This window comes from Mustela nigripes, chromosome 2 (genome assembly GCF_022355385.1).
Source record: "Mustela nigripes isolate SB6536 chromosome 2, MUSNIG.SB6536, whole genome shotgun sequence".
In the NCBI taxonomy this organism is placed as follows: domain Eukaryota; kingdom Metazoa; phylum Chordata; class Mammalia; order Carnivora; family Mustelidae; genus Mustela; species Mustela nigripes.
The window spans coordinates 213,474,247-213,501,557 of record NC_081558.1 but is presented as its reverse complement, the minus strand read 5'-3'; the positions used below and the strand labels follow the sequence as shown (position 1 = coordinate 213,501,557).

The following is a 27,311-nucleotide window of genomic DNA, read 5'->3' as shown; positions in this document are numbered from 1 at the left end:
AGTTGCCCTATGTCCTTGCTAGCATTTTCTCTAATTAATTTTTCAAAAAAATTCAGCCATGCTACTATGAGTGTAGTGGTATCCCACTCTGGTTTTAGTTCGAATTTCCTTAATGATCGGTGATGTTGAACATCTCTTTCTGTACTTCCTTTTTATTATTGGTGAAGTATCTATTCACCCTTTTGTCTATTTAAAAAAATCGGTTGTTTGCTTACTTATCATTGACTTTCAAGTGTTCTTTATATATGCAGGATGTAAGTCCTGTATCAAACATAGGTTTCACAAATATTTCCTCTCAGTCTGTGGCTTCTCTTTTCATTTGACTAACAGTGTATTTCAAAGAGCAGAGCTTTTAAATTATGGTAACGTCTGGGGTGGCCCAATGATTGCAGTCATTAAGATGGCCCCAATGATTGATATTCTTTTTTTTCTTTTTTAAAGATTTTATTTATTTATTTGTCAGGCATAGAGGGAGAGCGAGCGAGTGAGCACAGGCAGACAGAGAGGCAGGCAGAGGCAGAGGGAGAAGCAGGCTCCCTGCTGAGCAAGGAGCCCGATGCGGGACTCGATCCCAGGACGCTGGGATCATGACCTGAGCCGAAGGCAGCCGCTTAACCAACTGAGCCACCCAGGCGTCCCTGATTGATATTCTTGATATTCATGCTCTTGTGCAATCTTCTGTCCTTGAGAGTAAGCAGGATCTGTTACTTGCTTCTGTTTTTTTTTTTTTTTTTTTAAGATTTATTTATTTATTTTAGGGAAAGAGAGAGAGCATGAACAGGGTAGAGGGAGACAGGAAGACTCCCCACTGTGAGGGCAACCCACTGCAGGGCTTGATCCCAGGAACCTAAGATCAAGACCTGAACCTAAAACCAAGAGTTGGATGCTTAATGGACTAAGTCACCCAGGTGTCCCCTGTTACTTGCTTCTAATCAGTAGAATGCAGCAAAGGCAATGGGATAGCACTTTGGGATTATGTTACATAAGATTGTCATTTCTGCCTTGCTAGTAAACTCTCTTGCCTTCTTGGCAATGTACAATTTGATGAAGCAAGAGGTTCTGTTGGAGACCCACGTGTGAAGAAACTGAGGACAGCCTCAGGCCAACAGCAGCTAGGGACTGAAACTCTCTAACAAAAAGCCCTCCAGGAATTGAATCTGCCCTAAAACCACATGGGCCTGGAATCGATTCTTCCCCAGTTGTACCTTCAGATGAGACCCCAGCCATGGCCAACACTTTGATTGGAGCCTTGAAAGAGAAACTGTGAGACAGGATCTAGCTAAGCCAGACCTGGATTTCTGATCTACAGACACTGGTGAGATAATACATATGCATTGTTTTAAGCCACCAAGTTTTGGGATAATGTGTTATGCTGCAATCAATAATAAAAAGTTTGATTTATCAACTTTTTTACTTATGGATAATACTTCTTATTTTATATGCATGAAATCTTTGCCTAACTGAATAATATAAAGACTTCCTGCCAAAAGGCTTATAGGTTCAGGTTTCTATTTAGGTCTTGTCCTCATTCTGTGTTCCTTTTTATTTATGGAGTGAGGTGTTTAGCATAGGGATGTCCAATTGCTGAAACAGTTGTTTTTTTTTTTTAAGATTTTATTTATTTATTTGACAGAGATCACAAGTAGGCAGAGAGGCAGGCAGAGAGAGAAGGGGAGGCAGGCTCCCCGATGAGCAGAGAACCCAATGTGGGGCTCAATCCCAGGACCCTGGGATCATGACCCGAGCCAAAGGCAGAGGCTTAATCCACTGAGCCACCCAGGCACCCCTGAAGCACTGGTTTTGAAGGCTATCCTTTCTCCATTGAATTCCCTTTGCATCTTTGTCAAAAGCCAGTTGGCTGTATTTCTATGCATCTGCTTCTGACTCTATTCTGCTTAATTGATTTCTGTGTCTATTCATCTGATCCCAGACTATCTCACTTACTCTAATTTATTTCATGAGGTTTTGAAATCAGGTAATATAAATCCTCCAACTTCCTTTTCTTCATTTTTAAAAAAATATTTTATTTTTAGGGGTGCCTGGGTGGCTCAGTCAGTTAAGCATCTGCCCTTAGCTCAGGTCATGACCCCAGAGTCCTGAGATTGAGCCCCGCATTGGGCTCCCTGTTCAGTGGAAGCCTGCTTCTCCTTCTCTCACTCCTCCTGCTTGTGTTCCCTCTCTTGCTATGTCTCTCTCTGCCACATGAATAAAATCTTTGAAAAATAATAAATAAACACACAAATAAACAAATAAGTAAATAAATAAAATTTACTTTTAAGTAATCTCTACATCCAACGTGGGGCTTGAACTCACAACCCTAAGATCAAGAATCCCATGCTTTACCAACCAAGCAAGCCAGGAGCCCCCAACCTCCTTTTTCAAAATTGTTTTGGTTATTTTAGTTCCTTTGCTTTTACATATAAATTTTAGAATCAATTTGTCAATTTCTTTTTATTTTAAGATTTTATTTATTTATTTGAGAGAGAGAGAAAGAGAGAGCGATCACAAGTAGGCAGAGGCAGGCAAGAAGGCAGGGGAAAGCCGTCTACCTGCTGAGCAGGGAGGGAGCTCACTGGGTTTTCTTTTATAGGCACTAAGCCCATTCATGAGAGCTCCTCCCTCATGACCTAATCACCTCCCACAGTCGCTTTTCTAAACACCATCACATTGGGGTTAGGATTCTACATATAAATTCTGGGTGGGGACACACACATTCACTCTATTTTTAGTAGTTTTCCCATATTTTGGCAAGTGTTTAAGGAATATTAAGCGATAGTCTGAATATGAAAAACATGGTAGATCTACTAAAACAGGAAGATTTAAAAAATATATTATTGAGAGAAACAAGCAAATTATTGCATGACTTTGATCTCAGGGTCCTGGGATCGAGTCCCACATCTGGCTCAGCAGAGAGCTTGTTTCTCCCTCCCACTCTGCGTGCTGCTCTCCCTGCTTGGACTCTCCCTCTCTGCTAAATGAATAAATAAAATTTTAAAAAATTCTAAAAAAAAATTATTGCATGATTTAATTTATGTTAAAAAAACAAGTTATCAGGGTGCCTGGGTGGCTCAGTGGGTTAAAGCCTCTGCCTTCAGCTTAGGTCATGCTGGGATCAAGTCCCGCATCTGGGTCTTTGCTCCGTGGGGAGCCTGCTTCCCCCCTCTCTCTCTGCCTGCCTTTCTGCCTACTTGTGATCTCTGTCTGTCAAGTAAATAAATAAAATCTTTGAAAAAAACAAACAAAAACCAAGTTATCAGAGGCACCTTCATGGCTCAGTGGGTTAAGCCTCTGCCTTTGGCCCCGGTCGTGATCTCAGGGTCCTGGGATCGAGCCCCGCATTGGGCTCTCTGCTCAGCAGGGAGCCTGCTTCACCACCACCCCCACCTCTCTGCCTGCCTCTCTGCCTACGTGTGACCTCTCTGTCAAATAAACAAATAAAATTAAAAGCAAAAAACAAAATTAAAAAAAAAAAACCCAAGTTATCAAATTTGGCATCACCCAAAATGATCCAAACTGCTATTGTACACCTCCTAATGTGAAGCAATGAAAACTAAATGGCATCACCTATAAGATATTCTTGTCCAGAATGTTCAACCTGAATCTAGTCATGAGGAATGATCCGACAAACTCAGATTATAAAACAGGTAAGAACACAAAAGAAGACTCTTATGAAAAGTCAATGTCTAAGGGACACCTGGGTGGCACAGTCAGTTAAACATCTGACTTCAGATCAGGTCATAATCTTGGGGTCCTGGGATGGAATCCTGCATTGGGCTCCGTGCTCAGCGGGGAGTCTGCTTCTCCCTCTCTTTCTGCCCCTTCCCCTACTCATGCTCTCTCTTTCTCATATAAATAAATAAATAATAAAATAAAATAAAATCTCAAAAAAAAAGTCAGTGCATAAGGTCTGGGAGAGGAGATGCTTCTAAAGACCAAAGAGATAAAACCAAATGCAGTACATGAGACAAGACAGGATCCTAGATTTAAAAAAAAAAATATATATATATATATGTATATATATATGTATGTATCTATCTATCTATATACACACATATACACACACTATACTTGGGGCTCCTGGCTTGCTTGGGTGGTAGAGCTTGTGACTTTTAATCTCAGGGTTATGAGTTTGAACCCCACGTTGGGTGTAGTGATTACTTAAAAATAAAATCTTAAATATATACATATATACATATATATATATATGCTATACTTGACAATTTTAGGCAATTGGAGAAATTTGAATATACACTACTTTGTAGATAGCTTTGACAGAGTGTTTATTTTCCTGGGTGTGGTCATGGTATTATGATCATGTAGGACAATGTCCTTATCCTTTGTATATATATTGAATTATTTGTGGTGTTAAGCCCTGATGTGTGCATTTTCATCTCAAATGGCTCAGGAAAATAAATGCTTAAAAATAAGCCAATGCAGCAAAAAGCCAACAACTAATGAACTACAGGAGGGTAAATTGAATATTTTGGTACCATTCTTCCAACTTTTCTATAGGCTTGAGAATGTTCAAAATAAGAAGTTGAGGTGGGGGCGAATCAAAACAACAGAAAAAGAAGAGGAACATTACTTGGTTAATAAAACACAGCTATTCCTGTGTTTTGACACTGCTGAACTTGGCACTGCATGTATTTGGAATCTTGAAAGAGATGTTTTGAAAATGTGGTGGATAATTTTGCTGAGGCATCTAAATTTAGATTACAGGGTAACCATGGAGGAATATTTGCCCCTTGAATCAGGCGTTGACAAGGTATGATTTTGTTTGCCAAGATATACCTCTCCTACTACTGGCTAGAAGAAAACATTTTTCTTCTGCTAGTCATATTTTTTTTTTAAGATTTTATTTATTTGACAGAGATCACAAATAGGCAGAGAGGCAGGCAGAGAGAGGGGGGAAGCAGGCTCCCTGCTGAGCAGAAAGCCCCATGTGGGGCTCGATCCCAGGACGCTGGGATCATGACCTGAGCTAAAGGCTGAGGCTTAACCCACTGAGCCACCCAGCCGCCCCTGCTGGTCATATTTGACTCTTACAGTACAACTATTCGAGATGACTTTCTTGCTTACCTAACAGGAGTTAGGATGGAAGGTGTCACTCTTCGGGAATGGAGGAGCGTGCAGAGGCCAGCGATCCGGGATCGTGCTGGAAAACCATATAGACAGTGAGGTGCTGGCTTGGTCTTGGGGACACAGAAAGGACTAAAGAGCAGAACCCGGAACGATGTGTGGATGGAGCCAAAAGAAATGGCTCGGAAGAGAAAACAAAGGGTTTTATGGCCACGAGGGGCTTCAGGAATCAAGTGTGGGTTCATTGTTGATGATCCTAAAGACAGAAAAGCTCAAAGAGGAAAACAAGTAACTCTTGGGGCACGTGGGTGGCTCAGTCCATTGAGCGTCCGACTCTTGATTTCAGCTCAGATCATACTCTCAGGGTCGTAAGTTCCAGCCCCGAGCTGGGTGAGGAGCCTACATTAAAAAAAGAAAAGAAATGAGACGTCCCGCCGCACGGGTTAGCCTATAGGTCTTTAAATGTTTCCAGGCTGTTCTCTGTGCATTAACAACAGTGACGATGGTGCTGAGCAAATGTGTGCCACGTACAGGTTGAAGCAGCCACCCACGTTTTCTCAGTAGGTGCTCATGAAGACTGTAGGCGAACATCTCCCTTCTTACCTTTGACCAGTCACGTTTTCACTTGGCTTGCCCAAATGACCAGCCTTGGGGCGGGGGCGCAGTCAAGTCCCTGTCCTCTGACCACACAGAGATTTTGTAGAAAATGCTTAATTCTTTGTAAAAAGGGAAACATACATGCAATATTGTTTTATCAACTACTTTTTAAAAAAATAGGTGAAGGGGCACCTGGGTGGTTCAGTTGTTAACCATCTGCCGTCAACTCAGGTCATGATCCCCAGGGCCCTGGGCTCAAGCCCTGCACTGGTGTCCCTGCTCAGCAGAGAGCCTGCTTCTCCCTCTCCGACTCCCCTTGCTTATGTTCCTTCTCTCGTTGTCTCTTTCCCTGTCAAATAAATAAATGGATACAATATGATTTTTTATAAAAGATTTACTTGACAAAGAGACAGTGAGAGAGGGAATGCAAGCAGGGGGAGTGGGAGAGGGAGAAGCAGGGAGCCTGACACGGGGCTCAATCCTAGGACTCTGGGATCATGATCTGAGCCGAAGGCAGCCGAGCCACCCGGGCGCCCAAATTTGTGATGTTATCAAGTTTGTATGTAATAATCCTTTGACCATTTCAGAGAGCTAATTATTTTTATGAGTAAAATATAATTAAATCAAAACCACATTCTTAGAACATCTCAGTTAGTAATGGGATCAATGAACAATTTCAACAAAAACTGTGAGGTCTTTTATTCTAGGCATGGTGCCTAGAACATGTATTATTTCACTTAATTCTTATGCAAATCCAGTGTAATTATTATCATTTTAATTTTTCAGATGAAGTGAAAGAATTGTCCCCAATGTACAATTAGGTACAATCCTAAGTCAAGTAGGAACTTTGTAATGTGCCAACCTGCTGAGCTGAACTGCATTTTCTAGAATTCTCCTCCTATATGTATCAGCTGGGGTGGGCTACAAAAGACATTTTGTACAAAGTTTCTTTGTTCTCATAAGAATCTTTGTGATTCCATGGGGCAAACTGACTGGTCCAGGACAGTCTTCCCATCTTGAGATCCTTAACTAAAGCCCATCTGCAAAGTCCATTCACAAATGGAGATTCACAAATTCTGAGGGTTAGGATGCAGAGGTCTCTGGTAAGCCTTGATTCTAACTACCACAGACACCATGAGATTTTTCCTTTTGTCTCTCTCTTTTTAAAGATTTATTTTATTTTTTTTTTAAATTTTTATTTATTTTCAGCATAACAGTATTCATTGTTTTTGCACCACAACCAGTGATTTTGTTTATTTTAATTTGAGAGAGAGTAAGAGCGAGCTTGAGGGGGAGAAGGTCAGAGAGAGAAGCAAACTCCCCATGGAGTTGGGAGCCCGATATGGACTCGATCCCAAGGCTCTGGGATCATGACTCAAGCCAAAGGCAGTTGCTTAACCAACTGGGCCATCCAGGTGCCCCTCTTTTCTTTTAACATAAACTTTTTATTGGAGTATAACATAGGCCCTAAGCATATGGCTCAATGAGTTCTTCACCAAGTGAATACATCCCAGGTTAAGAAAGAGAACTTATCTGAATTCCAGAAGTTTCCCTCCAGTCAGTATCCACCCTAAGGTAACTAACCACTATCCTAACACTTTTTGTTTAAAGATTCTATTTACTTATTTGAGAGAGAGAGAAAGCATAGGTGGAGGGGGGATAGGGAGGTACAGAGGGTGAGGGAGAAGCAGACCTCTGCTGAGCAGGGAGCCCCACACTGGACTCTGTTCCAGGACCCTGGGATCATGACCTGAGCGAAAAGCAGATGCTTAACCAGCTGAGCCACCCAGGCGCCCCTGACCATTATCCTGACTTCAAATACCACAGGCCCATTTGCCTGGTTTTGAATGACTTATCACTGCAATAATACAGTATGCACTCTTTTCTGACTTCTTTGTTCAACCCTTATATATATGAGTCACTTATGTTGTACGTTCATCCCCATTCCCTATAGTTTATCATTATTATGAATGAATTCCAGTTCATCTATACATTCTGCAATTGATGAGCACTTGGTTGTTTCCGGTTTGGGGTTATTATGGATGGCTCGGTTATGAACATTCTTAGATGTATCTTTCGATGAACACGTGTTCATTTCTGTAGTGTACAGCTGAGAAGCGGGACAGCTTGGTCACCGGGTACGTACATGGTCAGCTTTAGCAGGAAGTGTGGAAGCCACAACCCTGCTCCACACAGATCCCTTCCATTCTTCTTTTTTTTTTTTTTTAAAGATTTTATTTTCAAGTAATCTCTACACCCAGAGTGGGGCTTAATCTCACAACCCTGAGATCCAGAGTTGCATACTCTAACCTACTGAACCAGCCAGGCACCTCATGGATTCCTCCTATTCTTAAGCCATTCCTGACCCTGGCCTTGATCCCCGGTGTCCCCCAGCCATGTGTCTCCTGCTGTATGCACCTGTCAACATTTATTTCTGGGTTATTTGCCATTGAGTAAACTTTTTACCCATGGGCTCAAACCATCGCCATCCTAATTAGACTACCCTGCAGTTACAATACTTGGGCAGTTGTAAGATTGAGAGAATTCAAAGTGACTGGTCATTACTTTCTTCTCTCTCTATATAAAGATAAAAGAGAAAGCTGAAGAACGTATATCCCAGCAGTTCCAAAGTTACTAATTAGAAAGCATTAGCCATTGGGACCAAGATCTGGTTCAAGGTAAACTACATATTTCATTTATCTTGTCCTCATGAAAAAATTGAGTTTATTTATCCAGAACATCTTGCAAAGTGCAAGATGTTCTCCTCTCGCATTCCGCTCTGTGCAAAGCCTTCATAATTAAATTCTGTGGTGCGTGCGACCTTTATGAGGTTAGATTTTGGCATAGCTTCTACTATGGGCTTGTTGCAGGAAATTGTATCCTTTAAAAGCCATTGTTGTTACCCAAAATGAGGCCACTCACAACAATTTTAAGGAACATACCCACTTTGTGATAATTCTTGTGGTCCTGGAGATTGTGTTAATTTTGCATTATGTCCTCTGTGTGAGCAGAATGAGTACAGAGCCTGGTTGGTAGGCTGGTTTCTGCTGCCTTAAGGGCCAGTGTCTAACCCACTCAAAGTCCAGTTCTTCCAGAGTACAGGGTTGATCCCGTCTTCTGCTCTTCCCTAGCTGGAAAGATCTGCTGGGCACACGACTCCCAGCTCCAGGGGTCCTAGTCTTGGCAGGCGCTCTCCAAGCTTTGGGTGCACATTCTCGCTGTTGGAACTCCTTCCCCCAGCTTTGCTTAGGCACTTCTGGGTGGTGCCTTTGTATTAGTCTCCCAAGACTGGCTGGCCAGAACAAATAGCATCTAGCCTAGCTCGGTAGGGGACAAGGTCAGGGTCAATCAAATATGGCTTGCAGCCAAGATCCTCCTTCCTTGGAGCCCTTGAGGGAAGAAGTGGCTGGCTAGGAAGTTCGGGACTCTGAGTTCTCAACTCCAACATCATTGGAACTTCACCTCATTACCAACATTCGTATTTTAAACCTTTGGTGGCCTTTTTTTTTTTTTTTCTTAATTGATGATTTTGTGTTAAATTGTGGGTTACCCCCCCGCCCCCCCCTGCTCTAGGTCAGACTTGCCCATAAATAAAAAAGAGGGACCAGGAAGCTCTGTCCAGCTTGCACACAGGGGTTATTTCTGCAGTTAGGTGTCAAAAGTCATCCCAGGAATGGGAAGGCCTTGCGGTAGGCACTTAGCTATTGCGTAACTGGTGACCAGGGACTATCGCCCCAGTGAGATGACCCAGTGACCTTGGAGTGCTCCTTTCTTCCCCAGCCCCGCCTTCTTGGACTTTCGCTCCATCCTTTGTTCTCTCTTGGAGACTTCCTCTTGGGCCTGCTGGGTTTCCCTCCACTCCCAGCAGCTCCCAGACTCACCTCCCCGCCTCAGGCAAGGCCAGTTTTCTTGGCCTCCTCCTCTTCGTGACCCAGGCTGTGCTTGCTGGTGGGAGAGGTGGAGGCTCTGGCTGGCGACCGAGGATATGGGGGCGCTGTGTGTCCAGGGAGGAGGCAAAGGCCACGCCATGTCCAAAGGAAAGGCAGGACAGGATGTCCCATTCCCACAGAGGTCTGGCGATCTCCCTCAAGCAGCCTTCCTTCCTGCCTCCCAGCAAGCTCTTCCACACGCCCTTCCTCTCTCCAGGCTCTAGTTACTTGGCTCTGCCTTTGAGAGAATGCAGGAGGCCCTTCTTCTGTGGGGCCACTGTGTGTATGTGTGTGTGGGGGGGGGGGTGTAGAGAGGAAGAAAGCATTTCTGGTCTTGTTAGCTCCATTGCTGCGGGCCTGGACTTCAGGGGCCCGTCTCCAGGAATGTCCTGAGCCAAGAGGCTGCTGTGGGCTCTCCTCAGACTAAACCACCACACCAACCAAGAAGATTTATGAGGGAATGTTGAGAGCATAACCATCTCATATTTGAGGAACTGTTTAGTTTTTTTTTTTTTTTTAACTATCCTACATATATTTAGTGTGTACCTGCCACACATCAGGCTTTACTGTAGCTGTAGAGATACATCAGAGAGCAAAACACAACAAATCTCTTGACCTGCCTTCATGAAGTGGGAGGAGACGGGCACTAAACACAAATGACGAGCACCTTTTAGAGCGGTTAGGTCAAGCGCTGCAGAGAAAAGGGAAGCAGGCAGGACCGAAGGGAAGCCGGGACACAGAGCGAGGGTGAGTTGTACTGTGTTTAGGGTAGTCAGGGAGGGTCTCACTGAAAATGCAACCTCTGAGCCAAGACTTGTGTGAGGCGAGGAATTGAGCTGTGTGATTTTCTAGGGGAAGAATGTTCCTGGCAGAAAGAACAGCAAGTACAAAGGCCCTGAGGCAGTGGCGTGCCTGGAATGTCTGAGGACCATCAGGGTGGCCAACGCAGCTGGAACAGAGTGAGAAGAGGGAACAATAGGGGATTGAGAGGTCACAGAAGCACAGGACAGGCCAGATGATGGAGGCCTTGTAGGACTTGGGCTTCTCCTGAGTCAGATGGAACCATCAGAGGGTTTTGAGAAAAGAGGACAGACCTGCCCTACGTTTTAACAGGACCCCTCCAGCTGCCTCTTGAAAATCAGCTGTTCCAGGATAAACAGAGAAGCAGGAAGACACTTAAGAGGTTGTTGTGCTTATTGAGGTGAGAAGTGGCTATATCCTAGATATATTTGGAAGGTGGGTTCATCCGGGTTTACTGATGGATTGTGTGTGTGGTGAAGAGATAATTGGAGGCCACCGGAAAAGAGATTAACAAAGACCATAATGAGTTGGGAAGGGTTTTGTGAAGCAAGGAGTTAGGGATCCAGGTAGATGTCTCCAAGCTAGAGGACAAGATGTACGGAGACAAGGAAGAGGGAGGGGAGCAGAGGGAGGAGAACTGGAGGGCCTGCTCTGGACTGTGCTCGAGTGCTGGCGTCATCAAGGAGAGCTTGGGTACCGACCAGAGCTCTGGAAGGAAAGAGAGGCATATTCCGCTGGGATAGCTAAGGAGAGCTGATGCCACAGCTTATGAGGGTATGGGCAGAGTTAAAATAAATCCATTAGGGACCCGAAAGCATGCCGGGCCCCCTCTAGCAGCTCCCATCTGACTCAGAAGAGAAGCCCAAGTCCTGAAGGGCCAGGGGAGGACGGCTGTGAAAACCGAGAGAAGATCGCTGTATGGAGACACGGCTGTCCCACGTGAGCTGTGGCTTTAGTTCCAGAATCTGCAATCACCACCAACCTGTGGCTTGGCAGGAAAGACGCTGGGAAAACAGAAGCCACCCTCGCCCTCCTCCATCTCCGGCTGGGGCCTCTTAGGGCAAGACCCATTAGGAGCCAGAGGACACGGGAGCTCCCAGGAGGGTGCAGTCAGCGTTCCTGCGGATGCCCTGAGGGGAAAAGGGTGGGAAACGGACCATCCTACCCAGCTTCACAAAGGAAGCCTGGAGTTTGGGTCTAGGTGATAGGGAAGGAGACAGGTTGAATGGAGACTAAGTTAAGTTGTACTTGAGGAAGTATAAAAGTAGTAATAGGAATAATTGGGTAGGGAGTCAAGACCTTTGAGGAGACTCGCTGGTGAATGAGGGAATGGAGAAAAAAAATGATTTTTACATAATAGTATGATGTTGAGAGCTGGGCACTGTTCAGAGAGCTTTATAGACACTCTCTGAAATGCTTACGAGGAATTCATGCATTCTTGCTATCTCACATCATTAAATAAAACATAAATAAATAAATAAATAGGTTAGTGCTGTCTACGATATAGACATATTGCCCAAATGTTATCTATCGTAGTTAATTCCTATCTGAAAGATGATCAAAACCCAAGGAGGAATGCTGAGCCAGGGAGTTTGCTTAACTTGTAAGTGGCATTCAAAGACAGACATATTCTGATTCCAGCTCCCACGTTCCCAAGGTCTCTCTCGTCCAGTCACGGTGTTCTCTCCAACACCCTGAGAAAAATTTCAAAAGAACTGGTGAGACTTGGACACAGACACGGACCAATGCCTGTGACGTGGGGACATGGAGGGAATGGAGTCAGTGACAGGGAGAGGCAGGCACTGCAGAGGGAAGGGGTAAATGTGGAAGCAATTTGCTGAAGGTGGCAGGGACAAGTAGCATTAAGGGGACAGCTGGTTGGTTTGGCTTGAAAGGGAAGGAAAGGTCCTCAGGGAAAGAGGACACTGTAGGAAGTGGAGGAGGAGCCTCAGGAATCAGAGGCAAAGTCTGCTGGTGACTGAGGTCTTGCCAAAAGCCAGTTACCTTCATTCTTCCCCCCCCTCCCCCCAGAGTCTTCTGGAAACCTATCAAGATACTAACTCTTCTACTCGTAGGGGATTTAGCTCACAGAAGCCCAGAAACCCATGATTACCACATACTGCCTTAGAGAAGGCTTCCAATACAATTTTTGTTGAACGAAATGATGTTTTTGTGTGCACCCGGTTTCACTTCCGTGTCCTAATTTAGCTTTGTGGTATTGCCCGTCTGTAGGTCCAATGTCATCTACTTTATTATATTCCTCAAAACTCTGCTACTACTGTGTGTGGATGAACGGGGCTTCCTGGATGAGACGAAATTCAGTTACTGTACATTTGTGCAAACATACTGCTATTAGAATTCGAATTCTGTATACAGTTTTCTTTGCAAGGTGTCCACTGCTCACAGATCTCATTTCAAAGTTGCCCCTAACTCTGGTTTGCTCCCCATTTTCCAGATGTGCTTTTCACACGTTTCACACCTAGGGCTTCCCTAGGGCCAGCCTCAGCTTTTTCAGCTGGGAAGTGAGCATATTAATGGCATCTGACTAAGAATCAAGTGATGCTTATCCAGGAGAGGTGTTGGCTGCCAAGGACTAACACATTCTAGTTCTCTTCTAGTGGAGATGGTTGACAGCATTACAATGATGTCACCTGCTGTTAAGATCTTCTGGCCCCTGCTTATCTAGCAACTTTTCTAGAATTTGGCTCTCCATATAGCTTGCCCGTGGTGCAACTCAAGTTATTTCCATTTACCCCAAAGCAAACTTTGTTTGCTTTTGGAGTGGTTTTGGTTCATCTGTTGGGGGAATATATACATGGTTTATGCTTTGGAGTCTCCTGGCTGTCCCCCACTGTGGCGCTGCCAACGAGAGAGTCTATCTCCTTTTCCAGGTAGCAGAAGTGGGGATCACATCTGGGTCTCCGTCACTTGAGAGTTGAATGGGGAAGATATTCTGCCTCTTGTCAGAATCTTTGTTTCTCTTTCAAATCTACAAGCAGTACTTGTCAGGGACCTCTGAGTAGGTTGTAAAGGGATTAACTGGATGGGCTTTTGCAAAGGAAAACTGTCCTTACTTCTGATGCCTTGTAATGGTTACCGGGCTGCCCATACTGGAATTGTAGTTTTGGACAATGACCAGTACTTGAGATATAAATTCTTATGTTTTGGAAGCTATCTTCTGCTTTTATGATATTGTGACAAAGTGAAATATGTTAGGCCCCCTAACTGGCTCAGTTGGTGGATCACGGGACTCTTGATCTTGGTGTTCTGAGTTTGAGGCCCACATTGGGTATAGGGATTGCTTAAAGAGAAAATCTTTCAAAAACAAGTAAACAAAAAACCCAAACTGAAATAGGCAACTCCTGGGTCAACCTTTGAAAGTTTAAATCTTCCCTTATGTCTTTATCACTTGCTAACTTGGGTAATCTTTAGCATCAGATCATAGTGTCCCACAAATATGCACTGTAACTTCAAAATAAGTTGTGCTCATTTTAAGAAATGAGCTACAGCCTGTCTGTCCTTAATTGGTGGCACAACCTTGACCCACTAAGCCCCAAACTTGTGACTTTTGTGACTCTTGTCATTCCACCTCAACCCTAACTTGCTGACTTAACTCCATGTTTCTGATCCTGTCTCTGCGTCTTTGTCCTTATGTCTGTTGGCCTAATGCTTCTTCATTTCTTTCCTATTTAAATGGTCATCTAAGTAGTTTTCCTGCTTCTTGGTCCTAATACTCTTAAATCAATCCTAAAATTAAAAGTCCCTTCTTTGCTTAGAACCTTTTGATTGCTCCCAATTTTAACTTTTTTTCCTTTAAACTTCTTAGTGGGTCCCATCCATACCTCCAAAGTCACCCCAAATAGTCACACTACAGTTCCTCAAACTTGAAATGTTACTCATGTCTTGGCCCTTTGTCGTTCAGATGCTTGGAATCGCGTTCCAGACAGAAGTTGGGAAGGCTCAAACCTCTCTAACAACTCTCCCTCCCATAGGCAGATTGATGTTCTCTCTGCACAGTATTTTGTCATTATCTGCTTACATCTGTTTCTCCTAAAAGACACTTAGGTCTTTTGATGGCAAAGATGTGGCTTATTCTTTCTTTTTTTGTTTCCATCACTTGATGTCTGCTGAATTAACAGATTTAAGAACACATTACTGATGCAGTTGTCTGAACATGTTTAGGTTGTTCATTCACAGACATATGTAAGAACTTTTTTAAACCTGGTGTAAATAATTATAAAAAACTAGCACTGACGTGGTGCTTATTAATAGACGCTGGGAACACATATTAACCCACAGGATTGTGAACGCTCATAACCCCACGAAGCAAGCACAAATATGATTTACAGTTTACAGGTGAGGGGAAACTGAGGCTCAGAGGCTAAGTGATTCATCTAATCGTGGCCCAAGACCCAGGGTCTGTGCCCCCTGAACCTGAGCTGAACCACGGCGGGCGTTTAACCTCCACAGGCGGTGGGGGTTATCACACTGAGCAGGGATTAGAACGACGGTGTACACTCCGTGGAGAGTAGGGATTTTTTGCTTTGCTCACCGCTGTTCTTCTGGGCTCAAGAGAGGATGCTCTGGACACGCTGAGCGACGACCCCACTTAGGCCAGAAGCTAGCAGAGCAATTAAGAGAGGGCCAAGTCCTTGCCCACTGCTCCAGCTCCGAATCCCAATGACACACGGCTCCCCTCGTGTGTTCCCTCCAGTTTGCTGCTTCTCTTCCTGCGAACCGGCAGCTGCCCTCGGTCCTGCCCGCTTCCTCCCATCCGGCTAAGTCATCGCCGGCTCCAGGCTGCTTTCCCTGACTGGGGAGGTTTACATCCTCGGCGACGTTGCCGCATTTTCCTTAACCCTTTCTGCGGCTGGACAGCTGGGCTCTCCCAGGCCGGCGGCTCCGTCTTACTCATGCCCCCGTCCCAGGGGACGGCTGCCGTGCCCTGCGAGACGCCGACCTGTCCGCGGACCCCTGGCCTCCCCGCAACCTGTGGCTTCCCCGCATCCGCCCTCCCCCTCCCCGGGGAAAGCTTCGCGGGCCGACGTTCGCCGCTCTGCGGGTGGTGGACTCTCCGTTTTACGGGCCTCGCGTCCTCCAAGCGACCGATCTTTCGTGGGGCGCGGGGGGGAGCACACCGGCCCCAGACGACTGTCCGAGAAACGTCCCTTCCGAGAGCCCGAAGCGGGCGACCCCGCCAGACACGCGGCGCGTTCCGGACCCCCGGGGAGCGGCTTGGCTCCGGCCGGGGCCCGGGAACCTGCCCCCACCCCCGCCGCGCCCCCCCAGGCCCCCGCCCCCGCGCGCCGCCCGACCTCCGCCCCAGCGCCCGCCCCGCCGCGAGCCCGGCCGCCGCGCCGCCGCCTCACAATGGCCGGGCGCCGCCTCACCGCGCGCAGGGATCCCGGCCACGCGCGCTCCCCGCCCCCACCCGCCGCCTGCCCGGGCCCGGGCCTTCTGTCCACCCTCCACGTTCCCGTCGCGGCGCCCCTGACACTGGGGAGAAAGAGGCGCAGCCAGCCGCCCTGGTCGCGGCCCGGCCGACGGTCGGACGGGGTCGCCTGGCGGTCGCCGCGCGGGGACTACTTTCTCTCCCGCGGAGGGACTACTTCGCGGAGGCATCGGCGTGGCGGCGCGCACGGCATGGCGGCGGCGGCGGCGCGCCAGAGGTAGAGGGACGCCGGCCCGCTCAGGCCTCGGCGCGGCCTACACGCTTCGCTCGCCCGCTCCCGCCCCGTGCCCGGCCATGGCGGAGCCCTCGCCCGCCCGACGTCCGGTGCCCCTCATCGAGTCGGGTAAGACGCGCCGTCCGCGCCCTCCCCGCGCCGCCCCCGGCCTCGGCCGCGGCCCCCTCCCCGCCCGCTCTTGACCCGACTCCCCGTCTTCCCGCAGAGCTGTACTTCCTCATCGCCCGGTACCTATCGGCCGGCCCGTGTCGGAGAGCCGCCCAGGTGAGTGCGGGCCCCGCGGGCGGCGGCGGCGGCGGCGGCCGCGTCCCGGCCCGGCCCCGCCGCCGCCTGGGGTCGCGGGTGGAGGGCGCCGGGCGCACCCGGGTGCCCCCCGCCCCCCTAACTGCGCGTCTCGTCGGCTGCAGGTGCTGGTGCAGGAGCTGGAGCAGTACCAGGTCTGTGCTTCGTGGCGCCCGCCGCGCCCGCCCCGCCGCGTCCCCTCGTGCCCCCTCCCTACTCCGCCGGGGCCGCTCGCCCCGCCCCCCCCCCCCCCCCCCCCCCCCGCCGCCCCCTGCCCGGCCCCCCGCCCCCCCGCCCGGCCCCGCGCGGTGGTCACTCGTGTGCGTCTCGTGCCTTTGCAGTTGCTGCCGAAGAGGTTGGACTGGGAGGGCAACGAGCACAACAGGAGCTACGAGGAATTGGTGAGGTTTTTGACATTTCCATCCCGTGTTTCCGAGCACCCGCTCTCCGCCCCCTTGTCGGGGCTCCTGCTCTTGGGCCGAAGCGGCCGAGCTGTGCTCGGGGGCGACCCCGGGAGAGCGGGACTCCTCGGCAGGTTTTGTTTTGTTTTGGGGCGGCCGGGTTTGTTTTGGGAGGAAACGGCCCGGGCGGGGGTGGGGGGCTGGCGGCTGGCGGGAGGTGGGGGCGACCCTGCGCCCCGGTTTGCGGTGGGGTGGGTCCCCAGGTGCGGCTGCCTTTGGTGAGTGCCGGGGGGCGCGCGTGCGCGCGGGCGGGGCTCCAGCCACTCAGCGAGCTGCTCTCATCCTTCTGTTTTCGTACCCGACTTGTAACTCGACCTCTGATTGGTCTTCCCTCTTTTGCCCCGCCCAGCTCCTCTAACCACTTGTTCCCTAGGAATAGAATCGTTGGTTTCTGAAAGGTGGAGAAATGTTCCTCTGTTTAGCGTGTTTTTCTTTCCCCTCTGCAGCGTCGCAAAAGTCCTGCTGCTGTGACAGTATGCCACTCCTCCAGTACTTTTGCCTCTCTAAACTGTACAGTACTTGTTGAGTGCCTTAGAAAACGTACTTGGATGAATTTTTGTGTTGACCTTGCTGTACCAGGCTTAGCGCTGGCCCCAGCTCTGCCGCTTCTCCTTTAGGGGCACCGTTAGCGTAGAGTACACTTTGCATCGCCCCTTGTCCACTCTGGAGTTGCTTTCACAGTTCTAGAATTCGGTCTTGTGCACCGGATTGCCCTATGACTTAAAACATTCTTTAGGAAAATATTTTTGCCAACTCGTGTGTTAGGAGAAAGGATTTTTGAGTTGCCAGGCTGTAGCCGCATCTCGTAGGAGCAAAACACCCCCTACGTGATCTTTTATCGCAGTTCTAATACCTGTAATAGGATTTGGTAGTAGAATATGATCACTGTTCTTGGATTAAACAAAAGGACAAAAAATAAACAAGGGGATTTTTCATCTGTGTATGAACGGTTAAGTATTATTGAGAAAGTCTGGAGAAAGGATTCTGTTTCAGTCATCAATTTTAATATTTATTGATGTAGTGGTTTTTTGAAGGAAACACTTAAAAGTGAATAGTATTTCCAAGAAAGTGAGTTCTAAAAATTCTGCATCATATCAGAATTGAATTTGTTATTTTGAATTCTTAAGTCTAGGAAACGTTTTGAAGAACTATTTGTTTTACACTTTCTGGTGCATTATTGACAGTGCAGTTGTGCTGTGGAGGAGATAATTATGCAAATTTTGAACTACCATAACTACTGGAAAACTTTTAAAATATTACATTTTTGTAATTAAGCAATTTTGTTAGAATTGCTTAAAATCCTACTTAAAATTCTGCATAAAGTTACCCCAAATCTGCTGTAAGCCAGGTGGTCTCATCATCTGCCTGGTTGAGTATGGTGTGTATCTTTGTCCTTTGCGTTCCCCGGCCTCTACCCTCTCCTAGAACTAAGTGACGGAAGATGAGCTTCTTGTATACAGGAGAGTTATTCTTTTGTCTGAGTATGAGTAGCTTCTAGTTCTCCAAACTAACTCCACTTTTTTTTTTTTTTAAAGATTTTATTTATTTATTTGACAGACAGAGATCACAAGCAGGCAGAGAGGCAGGCAGAGAGAGAGAGGAAGGGAAGCAGGCTCCCTGCTGAGCAGAGAGCCCGATGCCGGACTCGATCCCAGGACCCTGAGATCGTGACCTGAGCCGAAGGCAGCGGCTTAACCCACTGAGCCACCCAGGCGCCCCCTAACTCCACTTTTTAAAAAAATTAAGCAGTATTTCAGATATACACAATAATAACATAATAAATCCCGTTGCCAATTTGTTACCTTTATTTTGGCTGCTGTTTGAAATATCACTTTTTTTTTAATAAATACCAGTGGAAATCTTCAAACATAGAAAAAGAGTAAGGAACCATCCACTAGGTACTCCTTATCAGCCTGAGAGATTAGCAAAGAATGTTGCATCTGTTAGCTCCCTCCCTTAGGCTGTATTGTCTGTTTGTTTGTTTTTCAAGATTTTATTTATTTATTTGGCAGACAGAGATCACAAGTAGGCAGTGAGGCAGGCAGGGGGTTGGGGGGGGAAGCAGGATCCCTGCTGAGCAGAGAGCCTGATGCGATGCGGGACTCGATCCCAGGACCCTGGGATCATGACCTGAGCAGAAGGCAGAGGCTTTAACCCACTGAGCCGCCCAGGCACCCCAGGCTGTATTGTTTTAAAGCAAATTCCAGACGTTCCTTTATTTTACTGGTTATTATGCTGAAGTATTTTAAAGTAAATCTAGATACTATATTTTTTCTCTCAGTTCTTCCAAGTGTATCTCGTAAAAACTGATGGCTGTTTCTTAAACCACCACAGTGGCAGTGTCACCCTTAAAAACCAAAGAATAATATTAATCTATGGTGATACATATGTAGGTTTATTTATATATCTAGGCTAAATTTGTTTCTCCTCTTGTTGCTTGGATTTCTTTTTATATTTAGGTTGAACTGGGCTTCAGGCAAGGTCCATGTGTTGTACTGAAATTATTTTCCATCTCTTTTTTTTTTTTTTTTAAATATTTTATTTATTTATTTGACAGAGAGATCACAAGTAAGCAGAGAGGCAGGCAGACGGGGGAAGCAGGCTCTCCGTCGAGCAGAGAGCCCGTTGCAGGGCTCTATCCCAGGACCCAGAAAACATGACCTGAGCTGAAGGCAGAGGCCCAACCCACTGAGCCACCCAGGCGCCCCACCATCTCTTTATCTTTATATATTTTTTCTCCTGTACCATTGATTTTCTGAAGACACTTGAGTTGGTCAGTCTGTAAAATGTTTCACTTTTGGGTTTTGTTTGGTAGTTCCCTTGTGGTGTTTGTTTCCTTGTGTTGTTAAATTTATTCCTTTTTTTTTCAGTAGTCCTTATTTTTGGATCAGAGCCATCTGGGGAGCTTTTTAAAATCTAGATACTCAGGCCATGTCTCACACCAGTTAAATCAGAATTTTTCTGTTGGGAGTGGACATTGCTAGTTTTTGAAACCTTAGGTGATTCCAGCGTCACTGCTTACAGAGTTACAGTTTATCCTAGACTTGGACCGTGTCGTCACTCCCAACATGTATTTTGGAAGCAAGAGTATTTTTGATAATTCTTGAAAGAATTGAGACTACTTTTCTGCATTAGCAGTTGGGCCTGTGAATTTGTAAAATGTAATTGGGGTGTTGATGATTTATAGGTGGTGAACATGAAAGAGGAAGAAGGAAATGGAACTGTAGAATGGGGCACAGGAGTGAGAAAGGACCTAATTTGTAAAGGAGGAACATGTTTAAATACGGCAAATGGGATTGGATAGATTTAGTAATTGAGTAACACGCCATTGCAGGCCACTGTCTTCCTTAACCAATAAATGAAATTAAAAAATCCTTACACTAGAGCCTATTGTTAGTGAATTTATTGTCATTATGCCTTTTCTTTAAATGCTTAGTAGGCCTTTAAAGAAAAGACTTAAAGCTATTATATAGAAATACAAATTTTTTTAGAGTTGTAAGTAGTCATTTTTCTTAAATCTTTATATCGTTACAAGTTTTATAGATTCAGTAGTATTTCTAGAAACAAGTATATTTTATTTTTTATTGACTTTATTTGCGATAAGAATTTAATCTTAAGGTATTTAATATCACTTAATTGTCTTAATTAAATTTCTTTCAGTATTTCATACTCTACTACAAATATATGATTATTTCAGCCACCACAAGATTGCAAACTTCGTCATATCTAAATGTAATATTTCTAAAAGTTAACATTTTTTTAAAAAAGATTTTATTTATTTGACAGTGAGAGACACAGTGAGAGCTGTGCAGGGAGCCTGATGTGGGGCTCAGATCCCAGGACCCTGGGATCATGACCTGAGCCAAAGGCAGACACTTAATGGCTGAGCCACCCAGGAGCCCCTAAAAGTTAACACTTGTAAATATATTTTGAATTCATCATAATATCATAATTTTTAATACCAAGTATTAAAAATAGTTTAGTCATTACAGAACCTCTTACTATATCAGAATAATTTGCACAAATGTATCAATGCACTTTTCTATTTCTTGTGTCTTACTTGTCCATCTCCCTCAGTTATGAATTAACTGCCCAAACCAAGGGGGAGAGCAGTATTACTGTTGTGAGCTCCCTACTATATTAAGGAATCCAGAATTTAGGTGCACTGTTAGACTTGAGGGTTCAGTTGAACTTTTTTTTGTAGCAAGGCTACTTTACCCATTTCAAGCAAAAACAACTTTGTATTGGATAATTGTATTGCAACTGACTCCACTGTTTTAATTGTAGGATACTGACACAGCTAATCTCTTTCTGTCTGAATTCTACATTTCCCTTGTAGTTGACTACAGAGATCTATTGTTCTGTAGGCATTTCATTGATAATTTGGGACCCCTTAATGATCATGGCGGTATGATGAAAAGTTACAGTCCAGCAATATAGTGGTATAGAAATTAGAAACTTGGATTTTTGTGCCAGGTAGCTGGGCTGTAATCCTGACTTGTGCTGCTTTCTAGATGTTCTAATCTCTACCTGAGTTTCTTTCTTCCTTTCTTTTTTTGTAAAAATTTATTTATTTGTTTGACAGAGACAGCGAGAGAGGAAATACACGCTGGGGGAGTGGGAGAGAGAGCAGCAGGCCTCCTGCCAAGCAGGGAGTCCAATGTGGGGCTTGATCCCAGGACCCTGGGATCCTGACCCGAGCCAAAGGCAGACGCTTAATGCCTCAGCCACTCAGGCGCCTCATCTACCTGAGTTTCTTGATCTTTGTAACAAAGATAACAGTAATTTATTTTTTCAGATTTTATTTATTTATTTCTTCGATAGAGATACGGAGCCTGAGCAGGGGGAGAGGGAGAAGCAGACTCCCCAGTGACCCAGAAGCCCAACGCTGGGCTTGATCCCAGGACCAGGAGATCATGACCTGATCTGAAGGCAGATGTTTAACCAACTGGGCCACCCGGGCACCCCAGAGATAATAGTAATTTTATTAAAGCATTGTTGTAAACATGGGAAAAAAAATGGCTTACAACGCCTGGCACACAGTAATGATCAGCACTAACAAGTAGCAACATTGGCAGGATGAAAAGTCCTCATTGGGCAGACTTCCCCTTTGCTTCATTTATATTTGTAGGGTCTAAATGAGGTAACAAAATACGGTCTCTGTTGGCTCTTAGGTCTGAATGAATGATACCTGGTATTTACCCATTAATGGATGAACACGTTGTGGGATGGGGAACTCTAGTGGTACCCTCTGCCTGGATGCTGAATAATGATAGTGGTATTGTTACCTATGAGTCATTTAGCCTTGACGGTGCTATTTTATTTACATAAGCTCCCCATGAAGCGTAGGGCTTGAATTCAGTTTGCTGACATCAAGAGCATGCTCTACCGAGAGCTTGCCAGGCACCCCAGCTGTACTGCTTTGAAAGACGATAGTTATTAATTACTTTTTCAGAGGCTCTCCTAATCGTGACCGTTACTTGCATGGGACAAAAGTCATGTGAATTTTTTTCCTTTCACATTGTCTAATTCTTTGCAGATTTTTGCCATTTGGCAAATTAACTTTTCAGTTTTAGGTTCATAGCAAAGTTGAGCAGATGATAGAGCTTTCCCATCTCCCTTTGTCCCCTTTGAGTGCACAGCCTGTTTCATTTTCCACATCCCCCAGAATGGTACATCTGCTGCGGTGGATAACCTGTGTTGACCCACCATAATCACCCAAGTCCATAGTACATTAATATTGAAAAATTGGCAGTCTTACTGTTTTCTCCTTTCAAGATGATGCTTTTTTTCTGACGGCTTAAGATTTTCATTTTGTTTTTGATATTCAGCAGTTTTACATTGGAGTTCTCTTACATTTACACTGTGCACTCTTGGTGTTGTGTGTTTTGCGGGTTTAGACAAATGACATACCCACTAATGCAGTATCATATAGACACTGCCCTAAAACGCCTGTGCTCTGCCTGGTTGTCCTTCCCTCCCTCCTAGCCACTGTTCTTTTTACTGTTTGCATAGTCTTACCTTTTCCAGAATTTGACCTTTTTTTTTTTTTTTTTTTTTTACAAATTAGGAAATGTTCTCTCATAACTTCTCACCTCAAAGTCTGGCTTGGCCTTAGTACAGCCAACCCTGTTTTCTCTCTGTTACTGATGGCATAGTGCATTTTTTCTGTCCTTTGACTTGTAGTAAAGCAAATATTTTTCCATGTTCTCATTTTCTAAGTATGTCTCCTTTAAACAGCATATAGTTTTATTATTTAGTCTCCTACTTGGAGTCTTTAAGTAATATAAATACTTAAAATTGTGTTAAGTCTACCAGGTATCTTTAATATGTGTTCCTATCTCTTTATTTTTCTTCTATTTTGGATTAATTTTTATACTGTTCTTTCTTTTTAGGTATTATATCCTTTTGTTATTATTTTAGTGGTTGCCTTGGAAGTTAAAATAATTGTTGACCATTTATGTTAGTTACTTTACCACATCCCAAATAAATGAAATGAAAACTTAATTCTTACCCTCCTGTCCTTTGGGCTATTATTACATTTTACTTCTACATATGTTATAAATCTTTCCAGATGTTACTGCTGTTGTTTTAAAGTGAGTACTTGGGGTGCCTGGGTCGCTCACTTGTTAAATGTCTGCCTTTGGCTCAGGTTAGAGTCCCAGGGTCCTGGGATTGAGCCCCACATTGGTGTGTCTCCTTGGCGAGGCCTGCTTCTCCCACTCCCCCTGCTTATGTTCCTTGTCTCACTGTGTCTCTCTCTGTCAAATAAATAAAATCTTAAAAAAGAAAATAAAGTGAATACTCATTTGTTTACCCACTGTCTTACCTTTTTTGGGTATTTTTAGTTCCTTCCTATCTTCCCATGTATCTTATCTTGTGATTATTTTCCTTCAGTCTGGACAACTTACTTCGTTATTTCTTTTAATGAGGTTTTGTTGGCAATGGCTTTGGTTTTCCTTTTTCTTGTTTATTTTATTTTTTTTTATTTTTGGTTTGAAACATTTTTGTTTTGTCTTTGTTTTTAGAAGTCGTTTTAAAGGTGAAATTCTGGTTGGTGCTTTTTTCTTTTTTTCCCCTTCCCTTTCAGTACATTAATATTGAAAAATTGGCAGTCTTACTGTTTTCTCCTTTCAAGATGATGCTTTTTTTCTGACGGCTTAAGATTTTCATTTTGTTTTTGATATTCAGCAGTTTTACTGTGATGTGTTATAGTTGTAACCTATTCCTTTATGACAGGTTACCCCAAAACTTAGTGGTTCAAACAATGCAGATTTATTATTATTCCAGAGTTTCTGTAAACTAGAAGATCAGGAGCAGCCGAGCTGATAGCAAGGTTGCAGTCCAGGTGTTGGCCAGGTCTGCAGCAGAAGACTTGACTTAGAAGGGTCTGTTTGCAGTGTTACCCGGTTTTTGGCTAGATTTAGTTCTCAGGTTGTGGGATGGAGGAGTCTCGATTCTAGTTGTCTGTTGGCTGCCCTAAGTTCCTTGCCACTTGTCTATCCAACAATGCAGCTGGCATCATCAAGAGCTGAAAGCTGACTAGGGAATAATAGTCTGCTAGCAAGACAGAAATCACAGTCTTTTGTAATCTAATAATGGACATGGGTATCCCCTCAGTGTTGAGTGTTTTCTGTTGGTTAGAAGTAACTTACTCAAGGGGAAGGGATTTGGGATTTCACCAGGTTGTCAATAACCAGTATTTGGGGATCATTGGAGGCCACATCAGAAGTTGCCTACTACATGCACCTAAATGAATAGATTTCTTTGTATTTATTCTGCTTGAGGTTATTCAAGCCTCTTGAATCTATTGTCTAATGTGTAATTAAAATCCTAAATGGAAAGAATGGAAGAATGGGATAGAAATATTTTGAAGAGATAATGGCTGAGCATTTTCAACCTCTGGGCTTTCTCTGGGTCCACTGTTGACTACTGCCTCTCTTGATCATGGGTCCATTTGGCTTTGTGTATCCCATCATCTTTTGAATTATGCTGGGCCATTTTGTATTAAAGAGTAGAGGCTGAGGTAATACAGTTAGCCCCAGTAAAGGATGCACCCTTTTTCTCTCATGTTCTTAATGTGAGGAGCTGGGTGCATCTAATTTGTGTCCTGTTCTGTTTTTTTGGGTTCTGCTGAACCGTAGTTGGTTTGCTTCAGCCCTAGCTTCATGTAGCTTAAGGACTGGATCAGGACTTTACCTTCCAGCAGAGTTTGGGGTTTGGGCCCCGGTGAGATTCCTTAGTGAGCGAGTGAGCCCTCTAGCTCTTTTTTTAAGTAGGCTTTGCATTCAGCACGGAGCTCAGCACAGGGTGGGAACACCCCGAAGCCTATATTTTGTAGCCTGGCTACCAGCTTCCCCAAACCTTGAAAGAGCTTGCTCTGTTTTCTAGCCCAGTTGCCAGCTTTTTGGTTGCCAAGATCTCTTTGCTCTCCAGTTGGGCCTTTGGCTTTCTACTCTGTTTTCCTACCCGAGCCTTCAGAGGGCCTCTGGAGTGCCCTTGTAGTGGACTGCGTCTTCCCCAGCTGCTCTGCATCCCGTTTTGGGGCCTGTGCAGTTGGTGAAGGCCCGTGGGTAGAATTGGGGTGGTGTCGACACTCCCTGACTTAGGGCCATCAGCATTCTCATCAGGCAACAGACATGCTAGCCCATAGGTGACTGTGAAGTTTAAAAGCTTGGCAGGTTTTTCCTTGTTCTCATCTGTGGTCAGTTTTTCCTGCCTCCCTGCTAGGGGTGAAAGCAGCTGTGAATCTTTCTGGTCACAGACGGGCTCACCAGTTTCTGGGGTGTAGTTGATGTCAACTTGTTTTCTCAGCTCTGTGATGGGTAAAAATTATTTTCAAGCTAGACCAACCTGTTCTCATTGTTAAAGTGAGAGTGCTAGCCTCATGTACTCTCTCCTTTTAATAGTTGAAATAAATGACTACTTTCAACTTAACAGAATTATGTGGGACATGTAACTGTCTGCAGTCCTCTGTGGGTACACTTCACTTGTACTTCCTGGCACATAGTTGGCTCTCTCTTCATTGGAAGAATTAATGTGGGTGGCTTAATGCTTAGTATGTTTTCCTGTTGAGAACCAGTCATCACCAGTTTGGTTATTAAGTGATTTTTTTCTATGATCTTTGATTTCTTAAAATCTCTCTGAGTCGTGTGCTTCATTTGTAGGTCAGAGCAGCGTTCAGCACTGGAATGGCTGTGAGAGACATGAAAGTTGTACATCCCCCCTCCCCTTTTTTAAAGTTCCTTAGGCCATTTCATTAGGAAGGTACGAAGTAGAATCTTTCAGTGATATTGACACTCTTTCCTTTGTTATGTAGTATGTGAAAGTGACATTTTGAACACAAAACTTTTGTGTTACAGTTAGGTAATAACCATAGCACAGGATGAATTCTGAGTGTAGTATTCAGGATTTGGCGGAGACTTTGCTTGTTACTGTGATGGGGTAGGTGAACGAGATTTGGATGGGAGGATCTTAACTACATAGAAGAAATTCTCTGTGTTGATTTTAATCCGTCTGCATGTATTTGGCTTTAAAAACTTCTAGGGGCCACTTTGGCTCTAAACCTCTTCAGACATTCCTTGATTATGTTGTTACTTGGCATTTTTATTTGGATGCAGTAGAGCCGATTGCAGGGACCCAGAGATGCTGGAGAATTGTGAACTAGACAGCCAGGGTTCTTATTTTTAGCTTTGCCATTTCTTAGATCTTTGCTTCTGGGCAAGTTATTTAATGCCCGTGCCTACGTTTTCTCATCTGTAAAATGCAGATGAGTAGTTTGGGGATAAAGGAAGTTAGTCTGTGTGTGTGAAGTACTTAGAACAGTGTCAGGTAGAAATCATCATGTACATGTTAGCTATTATCATTAAGGTAATGAAGAATTAAGTTAGTCAAAACCTTAAAAGACTTAGATGTGTACCTTGTACATTGTAAGTGTACAGCTTTTTTTTTTTTTTTTTTTAAGATTTTATTTATTTATTTGACAGAGAGACATAGCAGAGCAAGAGAGGGAACACAAGCAGGGGGAGTGGGAGAGGGAGAAGCAGGCTTCCCGCCGAGCAAGGAGGCCCTATTCGGGGCTTGGTCCCAGGACCCTGGGATCATGACCTGAGCCCCGCCGATTAATGGCTGAGCCACCCACACGCCCCCCCCCCACCCCTGTAAATGTGCAGTATTACCTATTTTTGTGAATGTGGAATCTAAAGTTCTAGAAAGTACCTTGTCCAGGGTCCCATAACTAGTTAGGTGGAGCAAGCTTGTACTTTTAACCACGTTGCCTGAGGGTCAGGAAGAGTCTACTACCCCCTTACTCAAGTACCTGCTAGTTAAACTACCATTTGTATATTTCAGGCTGGATTCCACATTGAGAAACTTGTTGGAGAAAGACCTTGTGGTAGAGCCCCAATGTAAAGCCTACATTTTGCCGATATTAAATTTTGCCCATATTTACATGTAAAATGTTTGAGGATCTTGGT

At 44.9% G+C, this 27,311-nt stretch overlaps 1 protein-coding gene across 2 annotated transcripts in view; it reads left to right on the top strand.

The window, feature by feature from the left end:
• The first annotated feature begins 16,063 nt into the window (after positions 1 to 16,063).
• BRWD1 (bromodomain and WD repeat domain containing 1) overlaps positions 16,064 to 27,311 on the top strand; it is a 108,145-nt gene continuing 96,897 nt past the window's right edge. For both annotated transcript variants that reach the window (XM_059392358.1, XM_059392357.1), the window contains exons 1-4: positions 16,064 to 16,201; positions 16,299 to 16,357; positions 16,501 to 16,530; positions 16,717 to 16,776. In XM_059392358.1, coding sequence (XP_059248341.1) covers positions 16,153 to 16,201; positions 16,299 to 16,357; positions 16,501 to 16,530; positions 16,717 to 16,776 — 198 coding nt within the window. In that variant the 5' untranslated portion in view covers positions 16,064 to 16,152. The remainder of the gene's footprint in view (positions 16,202 to 16,298; positions 16,358 to 16,500; positions 16,531 to 16,716; positions 16,777 to 27,311) is intronic.